The sequence below is a fragment of the Meles meles genome, chromosome 8, assembly GCF_922984935.1.
Source record: "Meles meles chromosome 8, mMelMel3.1 paternal haplotype, whole genome shotgun sequence".
Classification (NCBI taxonomy): Eukaryota; Metazoa; Chordata; class Mammalia; order Carnivora; family Mustelidae; genus Meles; species Meles meles.
Genome location: NC_060073.1, coordinates 80,127,796 through 80,144,871, shown reverse-complemented (window position 1 = coordinate 80,144,871; position 17,076 = coordinate 80,127,796). Strand labels below are relative to the sequence as shown.

Sequence of the window (17,076 nt, the reverse complement as noted above, 5' to 3'; positions counted from 1 at the left end):
TTTAGGTTTGGTTCAAAAGTCACTTCATTAACATGACAAAAGACAGTTCTCTGGCTCTTAGTACTTAGGCATTTCTGGGTACTAGCTCTGCCAGAAAGGGGGACTGAGACTAGACACGTATTTCTTATTATAAAATCATAGTATCATGATTTTGATCTTGGGAAATATAAAGGGTTAGCTAAACTTCATGTTTCTAAATTTTTAAAGCTAAAATGTGAGGATTTAAAGGGAAGTTTTATCATAGCGTAAAAGATAACACTGTTTTCTAGGATTTCCTCTGGACTCTTTCTTAGATACTGAATATGGCTTACAAAGTAGAGGAGAATAAGAAAGCTCTTACTCGAACCACGTGGTTCCTGATCTAGCCACAGGGAAAGGTACTGCCAACTGTAAGGGAAAGAAGACATGAGGAGGGTTACCTTTGATATATTTGGAGTGTAATCCATTTGATGATCAGATTTTATCCTTCATATAGTTCTTATAAAATATTTTTAGTGTAGGTGTATTTATAAACATCACCTGTTATTTTATTTGAATAAGCCATGAAATCAGGAGACTGGCAGCCAGGCATTGATTTATTTGAACATATAATTCCACCTCCCTTTAGATTTTAAAAAATATAAATGTTTTATAATTGGCTATCATGGATTTTTGTAGATTGAGCTTACAAAGTCTTCAGCTAAAGACAGGTACAATTTTTTCTCAGTTATTTTAAGAATAACATAGTGGATGTTTATTCTTTCACCTTATAGCCTTTAAATCTGCAAGACAGCAGCCATCCCGAAATGTTGCTACTAAGAATTATTCAGAGGTAAGATGAAAGTTTTATAGTTGTGTGTTAATAATTTATGCTTCCTGCGTTTTGAATTGTTAATTCTTTGATTTACAAAGTAAATGAAGAAAAAGTGGGAAACCATTAAACCTGGACAGAATATTATGGGTTATCCAGACCAAGGGCTTCTAGGATTTTTTCTTTCTTTAAATACTGGATCTCAGGGGCACCTAGGTGGCTCAGTCATTAGGCCTCTGCCTTTGGCTCAGGTCATGAACCCATGGTCCTGGAATCAAGCCTGGCATCGGGCTCCCTGCTCAGCGGGAAGCCTCCTTCTCCTTCTCCCTCTCCCACTCTCCCTGTTTGTGTTCCCTCTCTTGTTGTGTATAACAATATAAAAATATTTTTTTAAAAAATACTGTATCTCATGATTAGGAACCCATAAATGTGTGTTTACAGAAGTATTTCAAGGATAACATTGTTGAGCCAAAAAGGTCCATGCATGGAATATTTATTAATGTTGAAGATTGGAGTTCAGTGCTTATAGAAGTCTTATTTAAATCTGGCTTCCTTTTGTTACTTATCCTCTCATGATACCACGGTTTGTTGCTGATGGCTGGGAGCTAGACTCAAGACAAATTAAGCAGTCAGAATGTAAGGACCTCTGTCTTAAGCTCTAGATTCAGTAACATAGGCTCTCTGCACTTCTTTTGGATTATAAGATTTTATATGCGTTTGATGCGCCTATTACCTTACTTTCAAGACCCACGTCTTCACGCCTAAGGCGGTGCTCTTAACTCTGTGTCAGAGTCCATAGCAGCACTATTGACCAGATAAGTTTTGAACCAGGTAAGTCTTACTGGGAGGGACTGTCCTCTGCATTGTGGGGATTTTAGCAACATCTTATCTTCTACCCTCTAGATGCCAGTAGCAAACCCCCCCAATTATGACAATCAAAAATGTCTCAGACATGTCCATAAGTTTCCAGAATAGTAGCCATTATCACCTCCAGTTGAGAATTTGTGTTCTGTATCATACCTGCCCCAGCAGCATTCTCTCAAATTTCATTCTTCAACTCTTGAATATGTGACAAAAGTTACCCACCCTTCTTTTCCAGGAAACTTCTCTGCTCTGATTTCATGTTGTCCTTTTATATCCCTTAACCTCATCTTTTCCCCCCCTTCTTCCTGTTGTTGCTGATACATAGGTGCCAGTGCTAATAACTATTATCCTGAGCTCCATTTTATTCTTTGCTTTCAACTATTGCCTGCTGTCACTTGCAAATCATCTAAAAGCAAAATTAGCACATCCACAAAGTAGCTTCTTTTCTGGATTTTTTCTCTTATAAGGCAGGAACATGAGTTCAAAAGGAAGAAGTTGTGCTAAAATAGTTTTTTTTTTTTCATTCATTCATTGTGGTTACACAGTGGTAGATTGGAGGAGTGTTGAATACCTTTGATTCCTTCAAGGCACATAAGACAATCTTCTGGTGGTTTTTATGGCAAAATGCAGAAACATTGGCCGGATTCATAGTTTCTTAGACAACAAATTTAACAACTTTTTATTAATAGTTTTAGGTCAGCCTGGAGGGGGAGCTCTCAGGTACTGTTTTTTCACTGTTTTGTCCTTGGCTTTATTCCTTAGCTGAAGATGTAGCAAATGTGTGTATTAAGTGTCAAGATAATACAAAATGTAGAGGGATAAGAAAGTAGTATCTTCTTTTCTTTTTTCCTTTTTTTTTTTTAAAGACTATTAATTTTTTATTTGACAGACAGAGATCACATGTAGGCAGAGAGGCAGGCAGAGAGAGAGAAAGGGATGCAGGCTCCCTGCAAGCTGAAGGCAGAGGCTTTAACCCACTGAGCCACCCAGGCGCCCCAGTAAGTAGTATTTTAGATGATAGAATCAAGAATAACAAATATCTTGGGGTGCCTGAGTGGCTCAGTCAGTTAAGTGCCTGCCTTCGGCTCAGGTCATGATCCCAGGGTCTTGGAATCGAGCCCTGCATTGGGGCTCTCTGCTCAGCAGAGAACCTGCTTCTCCCTCTCCGTCTCCCTCTGCTGCTCTCCCTGCTTGTGCTCTCTTGCTCACTCTTTCAAATAAATAAATGTTCCTCTAGGTACCCCGGCTGCCATGGTATTTAGGAGAAGAGTAAGCTCAGACACGCATAGAATACCATTTGTGATTGAATAGTGACATTAGAGGGAAGTCAGGTTAAGCTTCACGTTTTGGTTGTTGTGGTGTTTTGTTTTGTTTTGTTTTAAGATTTTATGTATTTGAGACAGAAAGCATGCACGGAGGGTACTGGGGGGAGGAGGAAGGAGCAGAGGGAAAAGGAGAAGCAGACTCCCCACTGAGCAAGGAGCCTGCTGTGGCGCTCCATCTCAGGACCCCAGGATGATGACCTGAGCTGAAAGCAGTCCAGTCACTCAACCAACTGAGCCACCCAAGTGCTCCAAACTTAAGTTTTAACAATTGGTTTCTGCCCCCTTTTCTCTGACTTTTTTTCTAATATATTAAAAAAATTTTTTTGAGATGCAACTATTTATTTTTATTCAGATAAATTCCCATAAAATCTATTCACTATTTTGTTTTTTCCCTTAGGTGATTGAGGTGGATGAGTCAGATGTGGAAGAAGACATAGTTCCTACAACTTCCAAAACAGAACAAAGGTAGGTGCAGTGATTTCCTGCAAGAAGAAACACCCCCAAAAATTTAAATCATCCAAAATTCTACGTATACATTTTTCTGTGCCGTAGAAGTTTAACAGATTTGTTCTCAACTGGCCAAGTAAATAGAGAAGTGAAAAATAGAGCAAAGCCGAGTTCATAGAGATGACGCAGCATTACTGCAGGTATTTTTCAGTGAAACGTAACCTCTAATTTGTTTCCTTTTGCCTTTATTACTCAGGGATTTTCCTGATGGAGTTGTGTTCTCTCTAATGAACAGAGTATTGTATTTTTTTATTGTATTTTTCTAAATATTTGATTTCAACTTCTCTTTCATATCGCATTTTTACATACTGCGTTTCACAGGGTGCTGTGCCAAACACTAAAAAGAGGATCACGTTGGCTTTTCCTGCCTTTGAGCGCTCATTTGCTTCTACCTGTCCCTTTTGGTTTTTGCCATTTTTGCTATTACTTGGCTTGATGCACGGTTAGCATTTCTCTGTGTTAGGATTTTAGGTGGACACTGCTTAACTGAAGCTGTTATTGAAAATTTCTACTGAAGAAAATAATCAAGAGCTTTTTTTAACTCTGATTTTCTGTGTGAGCATTATATGAGGTCTGATGGGGGACAGAATAAATGTTTCCACATGGTTACTGCCTTTAGGCAACACAAGTTATAGTGGAAAAGAGAGATGAATGCATTTTAGTCCATTAAAGAATGATGAGTCAGTACATAATTATGTGTGAAATTTTATGATACAGATTAGGTGTGAGTGGTCATAGGCTCTTGGAAAACGGAGCAAGAATTATGGGCTATGAAAGAAGAAAGAGCTTTCTAAGTGAGTAACATTTAGCTGAGGTTTTGAGATAGGAATCTGGAGCAGAGGGGTGGAGAAGGGCGGCTGAGAGTAATGGCCTGAGCAGGAGTTGTTAGCAAGAAGGAAGAGAATGAAGAAAAAAACCCTGCCTCAGTGTTTCACACAGGTTTCATGATCTCAACCTTGTTTTCATTACCTAAGGATAAAAATTAAATTTGATTTAAATTAAAAGAACAAGAGAAATTAAATACTAAAGAATGAAATTTTGCTGGGTAGGATTGAGTTTGGGAAAGGCCAAAACCATTGTAGTATCTCAGATTTTTCACCTACCCCATCTTTTAGAACCAATTTCCATTCCTCGGGCGTGGTATTGACCCTACAGAGAATATATGCTTTATGTGAATTAAGGATCTGTGTTGGGGAAATTGGTATATGTAGTTCTACATCCATATATTTATTCAGTTACATGTTATGCTAGGAGCTCGGGGTAGAAATATGGAAGAAATGTCCCCTTCCTTCGAGGAATTTCCACTTTAGCAGTATGCTAATTATGAGGCACTAATAATCCAACAAGGTAAATGTTTTATTCAAGTGTAGTGAAATCTGAGGGAAGTGGCAGTGTCTTCTAGAATAGGTCATTGAAGGCTTCACAAAGAAAGTAGGTAACATTTGGGTAGATGATCAACAGGTATGTAAGAATGTTTAAAAGAAATTGTCAGAGAGGAAGAATTTCTTCTCCCCTTCAAGGTTGTTCTGGCTGAGCTAAGAACCAAATTGACATGAGACAGATTATAGGAGGAAATCAAGTTTAATTTCATACGTAGGGGGAATCCACACAAATGTGGAAATTCCAAAAACAGACAAAATGAGGTATATATGTCATTCTGAAATAAGGGAGTAAGGATCTTGTACATCAGTGGGAAAGAAAGCAATTCACAGGAAGATGAAAGACAGGAAGTGCTTGGTAAACAAATGTTTGCCAGGCCACTCTGAATCAGTAGGACAGAGAGGATTTTGATCAAACAAAATCTTTGCTGGGTTTCTCCCTGTTTACCATACCTAGTTCATACTGTAATATGGTTACCTACCTATGGTGATAGCTCTCTTCCTGGAGTAGGTCCAATATCTAAGTCCTTCTTAGGTGTTTGGGGGAAGGTAAAGAGCTTTTCCTGAATCTACCGAGTTTTGATTGCTTTTTAACTCAAAATAATCCTCATGTCAAAGTAACCAATGTTGGGATGGCCTACTGTTGGCCCCTACAAAATTATCAGGGTGCAGCAGTAAAGAGTAATGTCACAGGCCACAGACATCTGCTTGAAAGAGAGATCAGGGAAGGCCTCTGAGGAGATCACCTTTAAGGTAAACTCTTCAGGTGCCTGGGTGGCTTAGTTGGTGAAGGGTATGTCTTTGGCTTGGGTCATGATCCCAGGGTTCTGGGATTGAGCTGCTCATTGGTCTCCCTGCATGGCAGGGAGCCTGTTTCTCCCTGTCCCTCTGCTGTTCCCTCTGGTTTTTCTCCCTCTTTCTCTATCAAATAAATAAATTTTTAAAAAAATTTAATAAATAAAATTTTTTAAAAAATTAACTGAAATCTTGCTGAGAGACTTGGCCTTGCAAAAAGCAGAAGGAAGAGCACATAGAAAGTACCTCTCTTTTTTTGTTTGTTCGTTTTTCTTTTTAATTTAAATTCATTAATTAATATATAATGTATTACTGGTTTCAGAGGTACAGGTCTGTGATTCATCAGTCTAATATAACACCCAGTGCTTATTACATCCTGTGCCCTCCTTTTTTTTTTTTTTTTTTTTTTTAAAGATTTTATTTATTTGACAGAGAGATCACAAGCAGACAGAGAGGCAGAGCAGAGAGAGAGGGGAAGCAGGCCCCCTGCTGAGCAGAGAGCCCGATGCGGGACTCCATCCCAGGATCCCGGGACCATGACCCGAGCCGAAGGCAGAGGCCCAACCCACTGAGCCACCCAGGCGCCCCCTGCGCCCTCCTTGATGTCCATCCCCCGGTTACCCCATCCTCCCCACCTCAGCAACCCTCATTGTGTTTCCTATGATTGAAAGGCTCTTCTGATTTGTCTCCCTCTCTGGTTTCATCTTGTTTTATTTTTTCCTCTCTTCCGTTATGATCCTCTGTTTTATTTCTTAAATTCCACATATGAGTGAGATCATATGATAATTGTCTTTCTCTGATTGACTTACTTCACTTAGCATAATACCCTCTAGCTCTATCCATGTCATTGCAAATGGCAAGATTTCTTTTTTTTTTTTTTTTTTTCTTCTTCGTGATGGTTGAATAGTAGTCCATTGTGTATATATACCACATCTTTCCATTCATCTGTTGATGGCTACCTGGGCTGTTTCCATAATTTGGCTATTGTGGACATTGCTGCTGTAAACATTGGGGTGCAGGTGCCCCTTCAGATCACTATGTGTATACAGTATATACATGTATAAAAATATATTTCTTCCCCGCAGACAGAGAGACAAACCGTGTGTGTGTGTGTGCGTGTATATGTAAATATCTAGTAGTGCAACTGCTGGGTCATAGTGTAGTTCTTTTTTTAACTTCTTGAGGAACCTCCATACTGTTTTCCAGAGTGTCTGCACCAGCTTGCATTCCCACCAACAGTATAAAGAGGGCCAATATCTGTCATTTCCTCATCTGTTAATTTTAGAATTTTAGCCATTCTGATTGGTGTGAAGTGGTATCTCATTGTGGTTTTGTATTTTCCTGATGCTGAGTGATATTGAGCATTTTTTCATTGGTCTGTTGGCCATTTGTATGTCTTCTTTGGAGAAATGTCTGTTCACATCTTCTGCCCATTTCTTGACTAGATTTTTTTGGGTTTTTTTGGTGATGAGTGATAAGTTCTTTATAGATTTTGGATACTAGCCCTTTATCTGATAGGTCATTTATAAATATCTTCTCCCATTCTGTAGGTTACCTTTTAGTTTTTGTTGACTGTTTCCTTTGCTGTGCAAAAGCTTTTTATCCTGATGGAAGTCCCAATAGTTCATTTTTGCCTTTGTTTCCTTTGCCTCTGGAGACGTGTCTAGGAAGAATTTGCTACAGATGACATCATAGAGGTTGCTGCCTGCGTTCTCCTCTAGGATTTTGATGGATTCCTGTTTCACCTTGAGGTCTCTCATTCATTTCGAGTCAGTTTTTGTGTGTAGTGTAAGGAAATGGTCCAGTTTCATTCTTCTGCATGTGACTGTCCCATTTTCCCAACACCGTTTGTTGAAGAGACAGTCTTTTTTCCATTGGATATTCTTTCCTGCTTTGTTGAAGATTCGTTGACCATAGAGTTGAGGGTTCATTTCTGGGGTCTCTGCTCTGTTCCATTTACCTATGTGTCTGTTTTTGTGCCAATACCATACTGTCTTCATAATGACAGCTTTGTAATAGAGCTTGAAGTCTGGAATTGTGATGCCACCAGTTTGGGTTTTCTTTTTCAACATTCCTTTGGCTATTTGGGGTCCTTTTGGTTTCCATACAAATTTTAGGATTATTTGTTCCAACTCTGTGAAAAAAGTTGATGGTATTTGATAGGGATTGCATTAAATGTATAGATTGCTCTGGGTAGCATTGACATTTTAACAATATTTGTTCTTCCAGTCCATGAGCATGGAACATTTTTCCATTTCTTTGTGTCTTCCTCAGTTTTTCTCATGAGTGTTCTCCCCCCCCCCCAAGATTTTATTTATTTATTTATTTATTTATTTATTTATTTGACAGAGAGAGAGAGAGAGAGATCACAAGTAGGCAGAGACAGAGGGGGAAGCAGACTCCCTGCTGAGCACAGAGCGTGGCGTGGGGCTTGATCCCAGGACCCTGAGATCATGACCTGAGCCGAAGGCCAAGACTTTAACCCACTTAGCCACCCAGGTGCCCCTCATGAGTGTCCTATAGTTTTCTGAGCACAGATCCTTAGCCTCTTGAAAAAGAAAGAAGCTTATTGTAGTTTAGGAGCCAGAGACCAATCCTAGGAAAAGAAGGGGTTTGAGATAAGAATAAGAAAAGCAGGAATACATCATGAAGCAGTAACAGTTGAGCAGAGTAAGGTATTTGGACTTTATTATAAATGCAGGGAAATCCATGGAAGGATTTTGAGAGAGTAGTGGCACCATCTGATTTACATTTATAAAGGATCCATGTGGTATATAGGAGGCAAGGTACAAGCAGGCTGACCTGAAAGGAGTGTGTGTAGTCCCCAGAAGAGGGATGACAGAGGCTTGTACCAGAGCAGTAGCAAGGGAAAGGGAAGGAATAGACGGTTTCAGGGTATATTGGGAGGTAGACGTGACAGAAGTTGGGGATGTATTGACTATCTGGAGTGAGGGAGAATGAGGTTTCCATGGTTGGTTTCCAGGTTTTCTACTTGAACTCTTAGTGCCATACACTGAGAAAGTCATCAAAGAAGAGAAATAGATTTTGGTAAGGGATGATGGGCAGAAAATTAAATAATTCTGCTTTAGATGTGGAAAGTTTGAGATGCCTATGAAATTTATATGAAGGGGGTGGTGGTAGGCAATTGGATATATGAGTCCATAGCTCAGATATGAGGTTTGAATGATACCTAAATGTCCTTCTCAACAGCATATAACAGATACACAGATACTGAACTTGAAGCCATTAGAATGGATTGATCACCTTACAAGAGAAGGTAGAGAAAAGAAGGCTTTGTGTTCTAGTACCTGGGTTTTAACCTTTAGAATTTAGGAAAAGTAGAAGCAATGAGAAAGACCCAGAAGAGTATGGCGTTGCCAAAGCCAGTGCTGGCCTTGGTAGAACGAGTGCAAAATACCAAGACAAGCCGAGGTGCAAGTCAGGTTGTGTATTTGTGGTCTATAGTTGAGGATAATTGGGGTAGCATTTCTCAGTCTTGAGTTACTGTCTTACACTTGAGTCCTATATTAGTCAGGACACCTTAGGTTCTTTGGTCCAATAAAAATCTAACTCAGATTTGCTTAGGGAAAAGGAGGTTTATTGAAAGACTATCTAAATATGTCAGTCCATCAAAGGAAGAGAGTCCCTTTCAGTACTTGCTTGGTCATTCTTGTCTTTGTGAATTAAAACACACACAAACAAAAACAAGTGTAGCTTTCTGAGGTTTTTTTTTTTCCCCAGTACTACATCAGTAGCCGAGAGGAAATAAGAAGTTTAGGTTGCATGAGGTCCTTATTTTTCATTATTAGAACTAACAGAAATACTATTTTAGTATTTTTGACATATATTTTAAGGGTATTAAAGAAAAATATCTTGATTTTTGTTACCATTTTGTGTTGTCTACTTTTCATTGGAATAAATGCCTGTCGCTTTCTTATTTACTCCTGCGGTAATAAGAATAACTGAATTGTTTATTCTTCTGAGCCTTTACATGTGAATTAGCTTGTTGTGCTCACATGCACCCCAGGAGGCAGATGAAGCTGTAACTATCCCATTGTCCCTTGGAAGAAAGTGAGGCACAGTAGGTTAAGTGGCTTACTTACTTACAGTGGCCCAGCCAGTCACACAGCCAGGCGTTCTGCTGCAGACCTGTTTCTGCTGCCGCTTCGCTTCATAGCACAACAGATTCACCTCTCAAACCACTGTGCAGGCAGTAGGAACCATTAAATGATGAGAGGCAATTTAGAAATTAACATTTTTGGCAGCAGATCAGAAATCAGCCATGGTAGATTTGTGTTTCTGATGAAGCAACGACTGACACAATTTTGGCGGGTTTTGAAGACTTATTTACTAATGGCAAGGTTTGTATGGTTATTTTGATTATTTACAGTATTTAAGCTCTGCAACTTACAAGGTATGGGCCTCATACAAGTTGTTTTACTTCTCTGTGCCTTAATATCCTCATTTATAAAATGAATATAATAGTATTTACCCCATATGGCTATGAGATGTAAGTGGGTTAATACTTATAAAGTGCTAAGTACTATGCCTGACACATAGTAATACAGTAACAGCTCTATAAGTGTTCATTAAATAAATTAAATAACAGGCTAGGGAAAATAGAAAAGAGTAACAGGAGGAAAGGTAAGCAATAAAAGCTCCATAATGCCCAGCAGTTAACTTGGAAAAGGAAATAACTTAAGAGCTGTAAAACTGCCTCCTGCCAGATGGGTAACAGAGAGCCTACTTTTCCTTGGGAAGGTTGTTCCAAACTTTGTCCTTGTGCTGGCAATAAGAGGGCCATTCAGGTTTGGTAGAGGTACCAGATAAACTGAGGACCCTCCCTCAAAACATGAATAAGAGGGGTACAGTGGGGGGCGGGTGGGAGGGGCAGGCATTGAGTGGTGGGAAGCTTGCATTTTTGTGGCACCTGTGATGTGCCAGGCACAGTATTAGGCCAGTTTTAACATGTCACCCTGTGCTTAAAACACTGCTACAGCTGACTTCTTGGCTGAACATCTCTAGGCTGAATGCTCTAGTTTATGGCCCCAAATGGTATCTGAACAAAAAGGGGAAACAAGCTTACAGCTCCTGGTGCTCAATTTGATACACCCTCTCTTTTTATTTTAGCCATCCACATGAAGCAAATCAAATTAAACCTTTTCTCATATCCAGGATAAGGCCCATTTATTCGACCCAGCAATCAAAAGAGTATAACCATTTCTTTCCCTCCCTACTATTGATTTCTAGGGCTAGGGGTCCTTCACAAATGAGATCTGTAAGTCCGTGGAGCCCCCCGATGCAGAACTTAGGACTCTTGCAGTGATCAGATGAGCCACTGTCTATCATAGATGACTGGCTCGTTTCCGGGTCCCGTTGGTTATTTGGGGAGACATCAGAAGCCAAGTCAGGTCTCAGTGGGGTTTTTTTTTTTCCATAAACCAGCCCTCTTTCCCCAGCCCCCAGGAAGAATGGGTTCACCTAACTTCTGCCTCCTTGGCACTGCGGCTGTATGCTGTTGATGACCTGCTTCCTGTCACAGATGGAAACAAGTCAGCAACTGACCAGTTCCCGCTTAGGCCAAGTAGAGATGGGCATGTCCCAGATGGATCACTTGATAAATTTCCTTGATCTCTACTTCTAAAGCCGTGTTGCGCTTCAAGTTTGCTTCATAGATCCTCCTGTCCTTTACTTTTATGTAGAAGAACCTGTGGGTTTTTTCTTTCCTTCTGACACATGCCCTCTTGATTCTCAACCCACTTGTCCAGACAAGATCTTCAGATATACTTCAGACGTACTTTTGCTGTAACATCCCAATGCATGGTAATAAATTAGTAGCTAAAAGTTTACAGATGCTGCTTTCATTTAAGACTGGAGTTGGCAAACTTTCTTAAAGGGCCAGATAGTAAATATTTTAGGCTTTGCAGACCAAGAGGCAAAGCTGAGGCGGTTATGTAGGTATTTGTATAACCATTTAAATGTACCCCATTGAAAAACAGGAAAACCATTCTTAGTTCATAGGCAGTAAAAAACCAGGCTGGATAGACTACAGTGACCTGATCTAAGAGTATTTAGAATTCCTACTGATAAAAAGACATACAAATATGAGTTCCTTTACCACAAGTTAAGCTTCTTAAGGACGGGAATCATGATCTTGTTTGCTGATATTTCCCAGGGCCTATCTGAGTACCTGGAAAAGAGCAAGCTCTCAGGGTATATTTGCTATTTGATTTGGATTGAACATGAATAAGACGAACAATGAGCAGTGAGCCCTAGAAAATCGTGAGCCTCCCCTGAAATCTCTTTATCTTGTGACAGAAACATAGCTGGTATTTGAATACAAATATTTCCATGTTCAGTTTTCAGGAGTGGGGGATGGTAGTAGATACATAGTAATACATGCTAAGCACTATAATAAGCAAGGATCAGTGTAGTGTTTAATAGATGTCAGGCAACTGATCTAAGTCTTTTAGCATATTAACACAGTAATTCTCTAAAAACTTATTACTATCTTCATTTTATGGATGAGAAAATTGAGGCAGAGAGGCTAAGTGACTTGCCCGAAGCCACATAGCTAGTAAATGACAAAATTGGAATTCAGACCCTAGCTCCAGAGTCCTTTTCCTCACCATTACATTTTTACTGTCTCTAATGTAGATTGAAGGGAAGGGATTAGCTATTTTTACTCATGGCTGCTACTAGAATGAAAAATTGCACTTAAAGGGGCTCAAAATCTCATTCCTTTTCTTTGTTTTTCCTGTGTTTCTGCCTCAGGTGGTCGAGCGCATCATCATCAAGCAAGCGCATGTCCCAGAGCCAAATAGCTAAAGGAGTTGATTTTGAATCAGATGAGGTAATAAAGTAAGATTGTTAAATCTTCATCAATTTTCAGCTGTTTATAAAATTTAAGTAAGGACTGCTAAGCTAGTTGCTGGAAATGATTTTTTAAAATACGTGCATTGATAACCTTCCTTTGAACTGTACTTAATATTAAGAATCAACAAGTAGGGGCACCTGGGTGGCTTAGTAGGTTGCCTCTGCCTTCGACTCAGGTCATGATCCTGGGGTCCTGGGATTGAGCCCCACATCAGGCTCTCTGCTCAGCGGGGAGCCTGCTTCCCCCTTTCTCTGTCTCTGCCTGCCTCTCTGCCTACTTGTCCTCTGTCTGTCAAATAAATAAATAAAATCTTCAAAAAAAAAAAAGAATCAACAAGTAGCATTTGTTGGGTACCCGTAAACCTAATACTCAGCTATAAAAGGCCTGGCAATTTTTAAAATATGATATCCTGAATTCTTAATTAATTTGCCCTGTTAATTGTGGATCAGAATAGTTTTTCCTCCATTTCTGTCATTATATTTGGAGAAGTGATGATTATATTCTAGAAGTTTTTAATGTTACTTTAATAAAATATTAAGTACTTACTACATGCTTTACACATTTCATACATAAAAGGGTACATGAGCAGAGTTGCGCAGCGGAAGCGTGCTGGGCCCATACAAAAGGGTACATGGTGGTGATTTTCATTTACGGAGGGGTTCAGATATTGACTAAAGTGCCACATGGCAGGACGTGTGAAAGAAACTCCAATTTCTGTCCGGGCCATAAAACTACCAAGTCTCTTCTAAGCTGAGGGAGAAGGAGTAGAGAGGCAGACTCAAGACTAGCCTCTTGGCTTCACTTATCCTTTCATTCAGCTGTGTTAAAGCCTGGCCTTTCCCATTCCTCCATGGCAGCCAGTTGACGGGCCTTTGCTAGTTTTTGTTGAATTGCTTTAATGTGTTTTTCTTAGCTCTGTAACCCCTTTGATTTCTTTATTTTTCTTTTTAATTTTTTAAAGATTTTATTTATTTGAGAGAAATTGTGCAGGCAGGGGGGAAGGGCACGGGACGAGGGAGAAGCAGACTCCCGGCTGAGCAGGGAGCCACACCCAGGATCCTGAAATCATAACCCAAGCAGAAGCCAGACTCCTAACTGACTTGAGCCACCAAGGCACCCCATTTCTTTATTTTTATTTAAAAAGTTTTTTAATTGTAGTACAAACATACAGGGTAAAACTTGGCATCTTGGGGTGCCTGGGTTGCTCAGTCAGTTAAGCATCTGCCTTTGGTTCAGGTCATGATTCCAGGGTCTTGGGATCGAGCCCCATATTGGACTCCTTGCTCCGCGGGGAGTCTGCTTCTCCCTTCTTCCTCTCCCTCTGCTCCTGCTCCTGCGTGTTCTTTCTCTCTCGCACTCTCACACTGTCTCTCAGATAAATAAAATAAAATCTTTTTTTTATAAAGATTTATTTATTTATTTATTTGACAGAGTTCACAAGTAGTCAGTGAGGTAGGTGGGGTGGTGAGGGAGGGGGAGCAGGCTCCCTGCTGAGCAGAGAACCCGAGGCAGTGCTCAAACCCAGGACCCTGAGACAATGACCTGAGCTGAAGGCAGAGGCTTATTAACCCACTGAGTCACCCAGGCACCCCAAAATAAAATCTTTAAAAAAAAAAAAAAAACTTGCCATCTTAAACATTTTTCAGCATGCAGTGCACTAGTGTGAAGTATATTCACTTTGTTGTGCAGTAGATCTCCAGAATTTTTTCATCTGGAATTAAAAATCTCCACCCACTGAGCAACTCCTCATTTCCCTTTCCTCCCAGCCTCGGTAATCACCATTCTGCTTTTTGTTTCTATGAATTGGACCGCTGTAGATACGTGCTATAAGTGGAGTCACAGTGTTCATCTTTCTGTGAATGACTTATGTCACTTGGTGTGCCCTGCAGGTTCATCCCTGCTGTAGCCCTTGACTCACACCTTTCGTTTTGAGCTTCCACTGTTGCTGTCATATTCCTGTATCCCAGCTGGGGTTTTGAACCAGCTTGAGGAGAAGACTCACCAGCTGTTCAGGCTGCAGAGAATAATGGCAGCATGAGCTCAGGCTCCCTGTGAAATAGTACCAGGTTGCCTCCAGGAGGGAAGTAAGCAGTTGTGGTCATTTATTCATTCCAGTCATGTAGATGGACATGTTAAATGTTAAAGTTAGAGATTTGGATATGTTAACTGCAGAGAAAAGCGATTAGCAGGTTATTATGCCTCAAGTTGAATTTATCTCTGGTTTTTAATAAGTTCTGCCTTTGTTAATAACAGAAAATGAATCAGTAATGTGAGTCAATTTGTATTTTTCAAGGCATTCATTTCTCACTAGAGACAGGTAACGTAGGTAACAAATGAGAGCTAACTTAGCCTAACACCAAATAATTATCCCTTTTTATTAATGTCTTAAACAAATCAGGGGCACCTGAGTTGCTCAGTCAGTTAAACATCAGCCTTCGGCGATCCCAGGGTTCCGAATCGGGTTCTACACTGGGTTCCCTGCTCAGCCGGGAGTCTGCTTCTCCCTCTCCCTCTGCCACTGCCACCTGCTCGTGCTCTCTTGCTCTCTCTCCCTCTCTAATTAATTAAAAAAGAAAGAAAGAAAATTTACAGGCATATTTGCTTTCTCCTGGATATTTAGCTAGAGAATACATCAGAATCAATTTTAAGTTATCCTCATCAAATTTTATAATTTGGGCCTATCTGAAGTTCATTTTCCTGCTCTTACTGTGCATATAATCTTCGGTCTCATTCCAGTATGAGAGCTCTTCCATACTGCTGCTTTTTCCAGAAAGATGCTTGAAAGATTGATTTGCTAGGTGTCTTTTTGCAGCAGTCTAAGCGTAGCTGTCTACTGCTGGCATGAAATGGGTAACAGGAAATAAGAATTACAGCTATTTCTGAGTTAGGTCCTGTGCCTTCATATTTGGCTGGGGGGGTGAGTTTCCAGAATATTAGGTAACATCAGTAATAAAATGTAATTGGGAAAAAACTTCCAAAAAGCAAACAGAAATGACTTGAAGAGTATTAACTTTCCTGGCTTACCCATACTTTATTTGCCTTTTTTAAGGTTAATAATTGAGAGGAATGTATATGGTATATATTGTAGGGATCCACACACACACACACACATTTCTGGATCAGTTATTTTCAGTGCTTGCTAAGAATTTAACTGATTGACTTACTTCCATGGTGAAAGAGCTACCAGGGAAGGGAGGAAAAGATAAATGAACAGACGATTCATATTCATAAAGCAAAGAGAACAGTGAAAGGCACCTCATGTGAAAGGACGAAATGGCTTTTATTGGTATTGTTGTTTACCCGTGAGCATGTCTGTCTTGTCTGAGTGAAGCATGGAACAGTCACTCATGTAACATTTGTATGTCATTTCAGGATGACGATGATGATCCTTTTATGAACATGAGTTCTTTAAGAAGAAACAGAAGATAATGTATTTAATATAACTTTGAAGTTTTCAAGGTTCAGGAAAAATCAAAATGTTGCAAGCTGAAAGTTTACAGTTGAAGATTTTTAAAGTACTGTTGTTAACTAAAGAATTTGAAAAAGATGTACTTAACAGGGAAATTTCATGTAAGAATTTATGTTTTGGGGTATCATTTCCTGAACATGACTCCTTTAATTGAGATGCTTCCCAGCTCAAGAACATAGAGAATAAGATTGGTTCTCCTTATTTTTTTAAATCTAGTTGTTAACATTACCTGGGGCTGCTCTATAAAATCAGAATGTTATTTTCTTCGCATGTGTTAGTGTACATCTTACCGAATGAGGGCTTTGCTTAAATACCATTCTTAAGAGTAAGGATTAAAAGAAATGTATCACTATATGTTTCTGCTTCATGATCAAAGACTATTAGTATTTTAATGTAGTTATGTTTAGCCAAAGTTGAGGAAAAGAGCTTATAAAATTTGACCCCTTTATAATTTTAATAAATTCTAGAGATTCTGAATTTCCTCAAGGTCAAACAATCTTTGCGAAACTGTGCCTAAGCTCACCGTTCATTACTATATATTGTTCTTTTTCTAAAGCTTGTGATAGTGTCAGACACTGAGACTTTGAATGTTAGAGGTACCTTATGCTTTGAATAATTAGATATATTTGTATTTAAAAAATAGAAAAATCTCAGAATTAAGTTTTTTATTTTAGTTGGAGCAAAGATTTTTAAAAGATTGCGTTCCCATTGGATTCCCATTAGTCATTTTTTTCATTCTTCATGGTTCTCTCTTCCCTTATTCCAGAGCTCTCTTGTCTATTTCTACAAGGAAAAGTGTTAAAAAAAGAAAAAACAAACTTATTCTAACTGTATTTTTTCAAAAATATTGAAGAACTTTTTGAGATAGAGTAATCAGTTGAGCATTATATTAGATGAAAGTACTGAACTGTAACTTCTGTGGACTATCAATGCCAAAATTTTATATTAATAATATTTTATCTTGGCATCAGACATGGCCAGTTCCAGACATCTTAGTGAAGCAGCCTTCTTAAGGCCATGTTTTCTCCCATCCAAGTACTGGCCAAGCCCGACTGTGCTTAGCTTCTGTG

At 39.4% G+C, this 17,076-nt stretch overlaps 1 protein-coding gene across 6 annotated transcripts in view; it reads left to right on the top strand.

Annotated features, from left to right (window-relative positions):
* Positions 1–16,280, top strand: part of MRE11 (MRE11 homolog, double strand break repair nuclease) — a 76,845-nt gene extending 60,565 nt beyond the window's left edge. For all 6 annotated transcript variants that reach the window (XM_046015426.1, XM_046015425.1, XM_046015427.1 and 3 more), the window contains 4 exons: positions 753–811; positions 3,377–3,444; positions 12,435–12,513; positions 15,910–16,280. In XM_046015426.1, the coding sequence (XP_045871382.1) occupies positions 753–811; positions 3,377–3,444; positions 12,435–12,513; positions 15,910–15,966 (263 nt within the window). In that variant the 3' untranslated portion in view covers positions 15,967–16,280. The remainder of the gene's footprint in view (positions 1–752; positions 812–3,376; positions 3,445–12,434; positions 12,514–15,909) is intronic.
* The last annotated feature ends 796 nt before the right edge of the window (positions 16,281–17,076 follow it).